This window comes from Gorilla gorilla, chromosome 4 (assembly GCF_029281585.2).
Source record: "Gorilla gorilla gorilla isolate KB3781 chromosome 4, NHGRI_mGorGor1-v2.1_pri, whole genome shotgun sequence".
Classification (NCBI taxonomy): Eukaryota; Metazoa; Chordata; class Mammalia; order Primates; family Hominidae; genus Gorilla; species Gorilla gorilla.
The window spans coordinates 136,393,080-136,403,467 of record NC_073228.2 but is presented as its reverse complement, the minus strand read 5'-3'; the positions used below and the strand labels follow the sequence as shown (position 1 = coordinate 136,403,467).

Here is a 10,388-nt window from a genome sequence, read left to right as displayed (position 1 = left end):
CTATTTATAGCCTGCAAAATGGGGTGCTGCCCTGGAGGGAGAGCTGGGGTGAAGGAAATGACACGCCTGGGAGAGTAACTTACTTCTGCAGGAGCTTTAGGGAGATGAAGGAAGAAGCCTCCTGGGCCAGAGTTTTGGATGGAAAATGAACACCCAGTCAAGTCTCTAGGACTATACGTGGGGCGGGGACTAGTTGTGCGCGAGAGTTAAGTAGGGGCCCTTACCAAGGAGCATGGGACCTGGGCTCCCCAACCCTTTGGCTAGCCCCATGGCGTTGATCAGCCCTGAGCTAATTCCTCCATGCTGCCCAGAACCTCTCTGGGCCAAGCCCTGTGGACTCAGAGATGACAGCAATGCTTCCATTGCGGAACTCCCATACGCGGGCCACAGGGAGGCTCTGGAGGCGGCCTGAGGCAAGAGTGCTAGGAGGGATCAGAGCTACCCCACCCCTACCCTCACTCAGCCGTCTGGGCTTCACTGAACCCCTTCTCCTCCTCTGTTCCCTAAAGCCAGCCAGGGGGAGTCCCAGGGAGGGGTGTCATCCTGGTCACTATTAGACCCTGCAACGGCGACCTTGAAAACTACTCAGCGTCTGTTGCCCGAGTGGAGCATAGTGCTTTACAATCTCTTCCCATCACAGCAAACCATCAAGGTAGGGCTACTGTTATTTTATGGTTGAAAAACTGAGGTCCTGCGTCCCTTGGGGGCTGTGCCAGCAGCGGCCAAGTTGGGATTTCCCCTGGTCCAGCAGCCCCAGACAGCACACGGGGCAGAGTAGGCTTTCTGCCTCCTTCACTTCCCCAGGGCAGGTGAGTGACCTGGAGGGAGAGGGTCACCCCTAAAAACAGGGGTAGTGCTAGGACTGAAACCCTCCCTTCTTGATATCCCACCGGCAAGCCTGAGGAGCCAGGCTGCCAGTCGGGAGATTCGGCCCAGTGTTCCCACTGAAGAGGGCGGCAAGTGCCCGGGCGATCCCCTCACCTGCGTTTGGGAGATATACCCCCGCCCCCGCCCCGCCAGGAGGGTGAAAAGATGGCCCCAGGAGCCAGCCGGCTGGGAGAAGGCGGAGTGAGAGGACTGGCTGGGGCCGGGGGCGCTGGGCTGTCCCGGGCAGCCCTCCTCCGGGCAAGCCGGAGCAGGGGTGGATTGGGAGCGCTCGGGGCGGGCCCGCGGTGGCCCCGGGGCGGTGGCGCCCGGCCGGAGAGGGTGGGGCGGAGCAGCCGCCCTGTACTTCCCCTTCGCCGCTAGCTCTACAACAGCCTGATTTCCCCGAAATGACGGCACGCAGCCGGCCAATGGGCGCCCGCGCGGCTGTCCGGGGGCGGGGCCGGCCAGGGCTGGGGAATCCCGCTAAGTGTTTGGATTGCTCGGTGGCGCCGCTGCCCTGGCAGAGCTCGCCACTCCTTCGTCGAGGCAAGACGTGCGCCCGAGCCCCGCCGAACCGAGGCCACCCGGAGCCGTGCCCAGTCCACGCCGGCCGTGCCTGGCGGCCTCAAGAACCCGGCAACCTCTGCCTTCTTCCCTCTTCCACTCGGAGTCGCGCTCCGCGCGCCCTCACTGCAGCCCCTGCGTTGCCGGGACCCTCGCGCGCGAACGCCGAATCGCTCCTGCAGCAGAGGTGAGTACGCCTTTGAGGCGCGGGGCACCGGCGGCGTCGAATAAAAGGCGCGCGGGGCACCAGGAAGCGGGGGGTCGAAAGCTCCAGGCTGGAGACTCGCGGGCGCGCGGCGTTGCCCGGGCCTCCGCGCGGGCTCCGGGGGGCGCCGGAGGAGCTGCGAGCCGCGGCGCGGGGAGGGCGGGACGCGGCGTGGACCGCCCACCCGGACGAGGCTGCCGGCGCCCGGCAGCTTTCGCAGATCTGCGTGCGCGCAGCCGCCAGGGGCCTGTAGGTGGCCCGCTACGTTCGTCCCGCGCATCCACACGCCGTGCCGGGGACCGAGTGTTAGCCCACGCGTGGGCGCCCAGTGCTCCCGGCTTTCGGCGGTCCCAGCTCCGCCCCCAGGCGCCAGGTTTTGGGCTCCCTGTGCTGGTGGCAAGGGCTGGCTTACTGCCCAGGTGGCTGGAGGGAATCGTGACCTACGGAGACTGCGGGAAGAGGCGCCACAGGTGTTCCTTGGGCCACTTCTCCAGAGGAGGGGAAACCGGGCCGGAAGGGTTAGCGTCCTGGTCTTAGCGTTGTGGGCGCTGTGGCTGTCAGGAAGGCGTAGAATGGATTCAGGGGGGCGGGAGGGGGCTGTTCAGGGTGACGGCTAGCCCTTTGCTAGCTAGTGGTTACAACTCAAGTCAAGGGAATTTCTTCTTGGCATCAAGCAAAAGAAGTCCCTCCCTTCCCAAAGGATTTGAATTTTGAGCCAAAAGTTCTGAAATTAGGGTATCTGTGCATTTTGTCTCTTTTCCTGCATATGAATCCTGAAGCCATCACTTGCATGCCTGTCTCCTCCAGAGACTGGCTGGGAGGGGCTGAAGGAAGGGGCAAAAGCATTTTTGCCTAAGATGCTGAAAAAATTTGGAGAGCAGTTTTATTCCAGCGCAGCTCCCCTCCGCACTGAGTGTAGTACCTAGTAGCTGGCTGAGGGGAGGGGAGGGTAACTAAGTGACTTCGGGTGGGGCAGGTCACTGCCCAGGTACTGTTCAACAGATTCCAGACTGGAGCCTCTGTCTTCTCTTTACAGCCAACATGCCCATCACTCGGATGCGCATGAGACCCTGGCTAGAGATGCAGATTAATTCCAACCAAATCCCGGGGCTCATCTGGATTAATAAAGTGAGTGTAACTCTTTGGGTTTTCCTGCCACTGTTTTAACCCATGTACTTCTGGAGGGACCAAAGCTTCAGATGCAGCTCAAAAAGGGAAGTGATAACGGGACAGGCAGGTGTTTCTCCCAGTGGGTCCTGCATGCAGGGAGTGTGCACGGCCCAGCCTGGGCCTCACTTGCATGACTCTTGCCTTCCTCCCTTCTTGAGGTAGGGCACCCACCTGAAGGCACTTCCAGTTTCCAGCAGCAAGACTTTCCAGCATCTGCAGAGCTGGAGTTCTGCTCTCCTCTAAGCGAGACCCTTACAAACATACACAGCACTCTGCAGGGCTCCAATCGAACAAATAGAAGACTGAGAAGTGGATGCTGCTGGGCAGAAAGGTGGCTGGCTTAGCAGAGGACAAACGAATTAATCTTGCACCAGTCACTCTGGCCCAAGAAGCCTATAGCTGGTGCACTTGGGGCAACATAGACCCTATAGACTTAGTAGCAATGATAGTATTCATAATAATAGCTAATGCTTACTGAACACTCCCTGTGTACCTGGCACCTGGTAAGTATGTTATTTACATTGTGTCATTTAATCCTCGCAGTAGTCCTGTGGGGTAGATCTTACTAATGTCATCATTTTCGGATAAGTAAACAGAGGCACTGAGAGGTAGATCATAAGATCACACAAAAAGTGATGAAGCCAAGATTTGAACTTGAACGGTCTGACTCAGAAATCTTTACTGTTAACCATAAGTGATATAATAACAGTAAGATCTTAGACTTCATATTTGTCACTGTGTCCCTACACATCCTCTGGTTTTTAATCCTCAAAATTTTGTTGGATATGTTTTCTCATTTCCGAGAAGAGAAAACTGAGGGGCAAAGAGATACAGTGACAATGCCAGGGTTACACAGTGTTCACCATTCAAGTCTAGCCCAGAGCTCCCTCAGTGGTATGACCAGGACCCCCTGTGTAAGAGCCCATGCTCCCAGGTGTCCTGAGGAGTCCTTTCTAATGGAAGAAGTTCTTACTTCCATGTGGGTGCTTACAAGCCAGAGAGAAACATCCCAGAGCTTCAAAACCAGGGCTTTGGGGGAGGGTGCCCTGTGTGGGTCCTAGCACATGTGTAACAGGCAGAGGGAGGTCTTTGTGAGCTAATAATGCTGCAGCTCATCCAAACTAGGTGTCCCTCCTGAGAGATCGAGAGTGGTCTGTTTAAGCCAGCCTCAAGATGGGTCAGTCCAAGCCAGATGTCAGGGGAAAAAGGGAAGTCAGCCTTTTCTCAGACCTGTCTGGCTGGGCAGGCCTGGGTCTCAGACTCAGCCCCAAAGTCTGTGGTCTCTGAGCTGACACAGCCTCATGTGTATGTGTGTATTGTTCAGGAGGAGATGATCTTCCAGATCCCATGGAAGCATGCTGCCAAGCATGGCTGGGACATCAACAAGGATGCCTGTTTGTTCCGGAGCTGGGCCATTCACACAGGTGTGTGCCTGGGACTCAGGCCTAGGAAGCCCAGGGTAGAGACAAGAGGAGGCACTCACGTTAACACAGAGGCTCTTCACTGGGGTCCCTGAGCTCCCTGAGACAATATGCAGAATTACTGGGAAGAGGGGCTGGTGGCAGACTTGTGTTTCTGAAGAAGAGAGTCGATCATCTCAGCAAATTCTCAAAGGGATTTATAAAGCCAAGATCTTAGAAAGTGTGTGGCTTCAGGGGGTTTGTGGCTAGATGAAAGTTCTCCCTGGCAAAAGCATCTGTGAAAAGCAGCTGTAAGCCAGGGCACTGAAAGAGACCCAGGTCTGCCTTTTTCTTCGTGTTGACCAAGGCCCTTGGTCCAAGCCTCATGTGGTTGGTGGCCTCCTTTATCCTTGAGAGATGGAGCTCTAGGCCCATCTCAGAACAGTCAGCCCACCTATTCAGTAACTGTTCTCTGCTGCCCAGTCTGTGCCCACTCTACCCTCTGGCTGCTGATAGCCCAAGGAGGAAGACTGGGCATAGTCTGGGACACAGATAGTACACTTTGGGGATATGGGGACTCTAGTGCTTCTGGCTGGGCCCTTCACTGAGGCCCGCTAGATGTGTTTAAGCCAAGCCTGGGCATTTGAGAAGGTCCAGGGCCTAGGACCTGCAGAGTGTCACCAGGAGTACCTGCTGATTTGACCACTGTGGCTCTCTGGTAGCATGAGAGGTCAGGGGTACCTTGCCTTCCTCCTCCAGGCCAGGGGCAGCTGAGGATCCCTACCCATGGCCCTGACGATCCTCTTTTTTCACCTGCCCTCTAGGCCGCTACAAAGCAGGGGAAAAGGAGCCAGATCCCAAGACGTGGAAGGCCAACTTTCGCTGTGCCATGAACTCCCTGCCAGATATCGAGGAGGTGAAAGACCAGAGCAGGAACAAGGGCAGCTCAGCTGTGCGAGTGTACCGGATGCTTCCACCTCTCACCAAGAACCAGAGAAAAGGTATCCAAGGACTCTGGGTCCTTGGGAAGCCCTCAGGGAGGGAGGGTAGAAGAAGGTCAGCTGGGGCTGGAGAGCCTGCACCAAGGCTGACAGCCTGTCTGCCCCACAGAAAGAAAGTCGAAGTCCAGCCGAGATGCTAAGAGCAAGGCCAAGAGGAAGGTGAGTGTGGTCCTAAGCAGCCAGGCCTTTGGTCACCTGTGGGCCAGGGTGAGCAGTGGAAGAAATGCTAAGGTGGGCCTGGGCCTAAGCTGCTTTCTCCCTCAACAGTCATGTGGGGATTCCAGCCCTGATACCTTCTCTGATGGACTCAGCAGCTCCACTCTGCCTGATGACCACAGCAGCTACACAGTTCCAGGCTACATGCAGGACTTGGAGGTGGAGCGGGCCCTGACTCCAGGTGAGCTGGTCCAGGTCTGGCAGGGGACCCCACAGGTCAGTGGGATGACTCTTTCTCTTGGAGGCGTGGTGCTGGCACATGGTGGCCCATTAGTGCAGGCTGCAGGGTTGGTGGGGGGGCGCTCGATGTCTTGCAAACTAAGAAAGCACACAACCTTGACCCATGGCTTCTGCTGTCCCCCAGCACTGTCGCCGTGTGCTGTCAGCAGCACTCTCCCCGACTGGCACATCCCAGTGGAAGTTGTGCCGGACAGCACCAGTGATCTGTACAACTTCCAGGTGTCACCCATGCCCTCCACCTCTGAAGGTTGGTGCTCCTGGGGCCTGGCCTGCCTGCTTGACTGTCTGGGTCCTGTGAAGGGCTTCCTGAGAGAGAAAAGATGCTCAGAACTCCACCTGGCACTGAGCTGATTGAGTTGGGCATTGCCCAGTCTTAGCCACCATAGGGGGAGGCAAGCGACGGGGACACTAGGAAGGCAGTTCAGAGTGGGCTGCAGCACAGTGGGGGCTGGTGAGAGGAGGGAAGGGGCCAGGGGCTGCATTTTGGGGTGCTTGTTCTCCTTCCTCCTCTGTAGCCCAGCATCTGAGGGTGAGGAAGGAAGTGGGGTGGGAAGCGGCGTGGCTTCAGGGTTTGAGAGTCTGAGTCACCAGGCCAGGGTCCTGTTCTGGAATCTCTATGGCAGACAGGTCCACCGGGAGGGGTGTGTGTGTGTGTGTGTGTGTGTGTGTGTGTCAGAGAGAGAGAGAGAGAGACAAAGGGCAGGGGGATCTGATGGGCTGGAACTGGAACTGCAGGGTGAGTGTGGCTGACTGCCAGCCAACCTCTCTGCTTTCCCCATCCACAGCTACAACAGATGAGGATGAGGAAGGGAAATTACCTGAGGACATCATGAAGGTAAAGCCCCTTCCTACCTGGGCACTCTTGAAGTGACCGTTTCTCAGTGAGGAGAGAGAACCAGTGAAGCTTCCAAATCAGAGGATGGGTAGCTGCTGTTGTCACCTGGCTGCTTGCATTGTCCCACAAGTGCCACATTCACGTGGCTTGACTGGTGGGAAAGCCACCATGGGAAGGGAAGGCAGGTGGGAGGCCTGGCCTCTGACAGGCCGTCCTGAAGCAAGCGTTGGGGCATCAGACAGCTCTGTGAGTCAGGCACTATCAGCGATGGGTCCCTGGCCTGCATCCTCCGCCCCAACATGCCCCAGCCCTGCAAGTTCGGGAAATGCACATCAGGCTTCAGTAATCAGTCTTTAGGATCTGTTAATATGATGATGGCTTTATAGAAAAAGTTAGCAAATTATCCTCCAGGTTTTTTTTTCTGCTTCAGTTTTGAAAGTGAATATAGTTTTTGCAGCCGGGGGCAGTGGCTCATGCCTGTAATCCCAGCACTTTGGAAGGCGAAGGTGGGTGGATCACCTGAGGTCAGGAGTTCGAGACCAGCCTGACTAACATGGTGAAACCCATCTCTACCAAAAATACAAAAATTAGCTGGGCCTGGTGGCGCATGCCTGTAATCCCAGCTACTCTGAAGGCTGAGGCAGGAGAATCGCTTGAACCTGAGAGGTGGAGGTTGCAGTGAGCTGAGATTGTGTCATTGCACTCCAGCCTGGGCAACAAGAGCAAAACTCCATTTCAAAAAAAAAGTTTTTGCAGTAGTTGTACGCCAGCTGTTCCATTAGCCCAAAAAATTGAGACATGGATGTAGTTCCTTATCTCTAGCTTTTCTAGTCATCTTTTCTTGATTTGTTATGCTAACCTTTATTTTAAGCCACATTCCCTCTTACTGTGTCCTTACACAGTTGAGAGGGAAGTTGTGGAGATGCTATACCAGAGAGTGGGTGTGAGAGGGGTGGGAAAATGAATTGAGGACCAGTGCCAACATGCATTTCTGCCTCCTCCCTTCCGGCCCCTTGTCCTGACTGCAGTGCACTTCTGCATCCTATCTGAGATTGTGAAAGTGGCCAAGGGTGTGATACTGGCTGAGAGGAGCTGGCTCATTGAGGGCAGGGCCACAGGGTGAGTCTGCACTGGAAGGGAGTTGATAGCCTCTTGCTCTTCTGTCCCCAGCTCTTGGAGCAGTCGGAGTGGCAGCCAACAAACGTGGATGGGAAGGGGTACCTACTCAATGAACCTGGAGTCCAGCCCACCTCTGTCTATGGAGACTTTAGCTGTAAGGAGGAGCCAGAAATTGACAGCCCAGGGGGTAAGAAGGCCCTGGATCCTTATGGCTTCTTAGATGAGGGAGAACCACATAGGGATGGAGAAAGCTTGGGGGCAGGGCCAGGGAGCAGGGCGGTAAAGCATCTGGGGTACTGACACCTTGTGAATTAGCTACTGCTGCCATGCCTTAAGGTTTGCCTGAAGCTGAGTGGATGTTTACTGCTGTGCTGGGAAGAGCAGAGGCCATGTCTGTGGCCTTCAGGGGTAGGGGGAAGCACACCTGATGCCACCGTCCCCTACCCTCATACAACCTTCTTCACATCTTCTAGGGGATATTGGGCTGAGTCTACAGCGTGTCTTCACAGATCTGAAGAACATGGATGCCACCTGGCTGGACAGCCTGCTGACCCCAGTCCGGTTGCCCTCCATCCAGGCCATTCCCTGTGCACCGTAGCAGGGCCCCTGGGCCCCTGTTATTCCTCTAGGCAAGCAGGACCTGGCATCATGGTGGATATGGTGCAGAGAAGCTGGACTTCTGTGGGCCCCTCAACAGCCAAGTGTGACCCCACTGCCAAGTGGGGATGGGGCCTCCCTCCTTGGGTCATTGACCTCTCAGGGCCTGGCAGGCCAGTGTCTGGGTTTTTCTTGTGGTGTAAAGCTGGCCCTGCCTCCTGGGAAGATGAGGTTCTGAGACCAGTGTATCAGGTCAGGGACTTGGACAGGAGTCAGTGTCTGGCTTTTTCCTCTGAGCCCAGCTGCCTGGAGAGGGTCTCGCTGTCACTGGCTGGCTCCTAGGGGAACAGACCAGTGACCCCAGAAAAGCATAACACCAATCCCAGGGCTGGCTCTGCACTAAGAGAAAATTGCACTAAATGAATCTCGTTCCCAAAGAACTACCCCCTTTTCAGCTGAGCCCTGGGGACTGTTCCAAAGCCAGTGAAATGTGAAGGAAAGTGGGGTCCTTCGGGGCGATGCTCCCTCAGCCTCAGAGGAGCTCTACCCTGCTCCCTGCTTTGGCTGAGGGGCTTGGGAAAAAAACTTGGCACTTTTTCGTGTGGATCTTGCCACATTTCTGATCAGAGGTGTACACTAACATTTCCCCCGAGCTCTTGGCCTTTGCATTTATTTATACAGTGCCTTGCTCGGCGCCCACCACCCCCTCAAGCCCCAGCAGCCCTCAACAGGCCCAGGGAGGGAAGTGTGAGCGCCTTGGTATGACTTAAAATTGGAAATGTCATCTAACCATTAAGTCACGTGTGAACACATAAGGACGTGTGTAAATATGTACATTTGTCTTTTTATAAAAAGTAAATTGTTTATAAGGGGTGTGGCCTTTTTAGAGAGAAATTTAACTTGTAGATGATTTTACTTTTTATGGAAACACTGATGGACTTATTATTGGCATCCTGCCTGAACTTGACTTTGGGGTGAACAGGGACATGCATCTATTATAAAATCCTTTCGGCCAGGCGCGGTGGCTCACACCTGTAATCCCAGCACTTTGGGAGGCCGAGATGGGTGGATCACCTGAGGTCAGGAGTTCGAGACCAGCCTGGTGAAACTCCATTTCTACTAAAAATGCAAAAATTAGCTGGGCGTGGTTGCGGGTGCTTGTAATCCCAGCTACTCAGGAGGCTGAGGCAAGAGAATCGTTTGAACCTGGGAGGTGGAGGTTGCAGTGAGCCGAGAACATGCCATTGCACTCCAGCCCAGGCACCAAAAAAAAACCCTTTCATTTGGCCGGGCATGGTGGCTCATGCCTGTAATCCTGGCACTTTGGGAGGCCAAGGTGGGCAGATCACCTGAGGTCAGGAGTTTGAGACCAGCCTGGCCAACATGGTGAAACCTCATCTCTACTAAAAATACAAAAATTAGGCCGGGCATGGTGGCTCACGCCTGTAATCCCAGCACTTTGGGAGGCAGAGGCGGGCGGATCACGAGGTCAGGAGATCAAGACCATCCTGGCTAACACGGTGAAACCCCGTCTCTACTAAAAATACAAAAAATTAGCCGGGCCTAGTGGCGGGTGCCTGTAGTCCCAGCTACTCGGGAGGCTGAGGCAGGAGAATGGCGTGAACCCCGGAGGCAGAGCTTGCAGTGAGCCGAGATTGCACCACTGCACTCCAGCCTGGGCGACAGAGCGAGACTCTGTCTCAAAAAAAAAAAAAAAAATTAGCCGGGCCTGGTGGCGGGCGCCTATAATCCCAGCTACTGTGGAGGCTGAAGCACAAGAATCACTTGAACCCGGGAGATGGAGGTTGCAGTGAGCTGAGACTGTGCCACTGCACTCCAGCCTGGGTGACAAGAGCGAGACTTTGTCTCAAAAAAAAAAAATCCTTTTGTTTATGTTCACATAGACAATGGCAGAAGGAGGGGACATTCCTGTCATAGGAACATGCTTATATAAACATAGTCACCTGTCCTTGACTATCACCAGGGCTGTCAGTTGATTCTGGGCTCCTGGGGCCCAAGGAGTGTTAAGTTTTGAGGCATGTGCCATAGGTGATGTGTCCTGCTAACACACAGATGCTGCTCCAAAAAGTCAGTTGATATGACACAGTCACAGACAGAACAGTCAGCAGCCCAAGAAAGGTCCTCACGGCTGCTGTGCTGGGTAGCACTTGCCA

The 10,388-nt window shown here is 55.2% G+C and overlaps 1 protein-coding gene across 1 annotated transcript; it reads left to right on the top strand.

The window, feature by feature from the left end:
* Positions 1 to 1,287: 1,287 nt before the first annotated feature.
* IRF1 (interferon regulatory factor 1) lies at positions 1,288 to 9,108 on the top strand. The gene is made up of 10 exons (XM_004042471.5): positions 1,288 to 1,618; positions 2,673 to 2,764; positions 4,131 to 4,230; positions 5,031 to 5,207; positions 5,317 to 5,366; positions 5,475 to 5,604; positions 5,788 to 5,910; positions 6,449 to 6,498; positions 7,669 to 7,804; positions 8,091 to 9,108. The coding sequence occupies exons 2-10, from the start codon at positions 2,678 to 2,680 to the stop codon at positions 8,213 to 8,215; spliced, it is 978 nt and encodes a 325-aa protein (XP_004042519.1). The 5' UTR covers positions 1,288 to 1,618; positions 2,673 to 2,677; the 3' UTR covers positions 8,216 to 9,108.
* Positions 9,109 to 10,388: the final 1,280 nt, after the last annotated feature.

Bases quoted from the DNA above. Each gene is read 5' to 3' on its own strand.
- IRF1 (XM_004042471.5), top strand. From the start codon at position 2,678: ATGCCCATCACTCGGATGCGCATGAGACCCTGGCTAGAGATGCAGATT. The intron at 5,605-5,787 runs GTGAGCTGGTCC...GCTGTCCCCCAG, and splicing joins GGAGCGGGCCCTGACTCCAG to CACTGTCGCCGTGTGCTGTC. The intron at 5,911-6,448 runs GTTGGTGCTCCT...CCCCATCCACAG, and splicing joins CATGCCCTCCACCTCTGAAG to CTACAACAGATGAGGATGAG.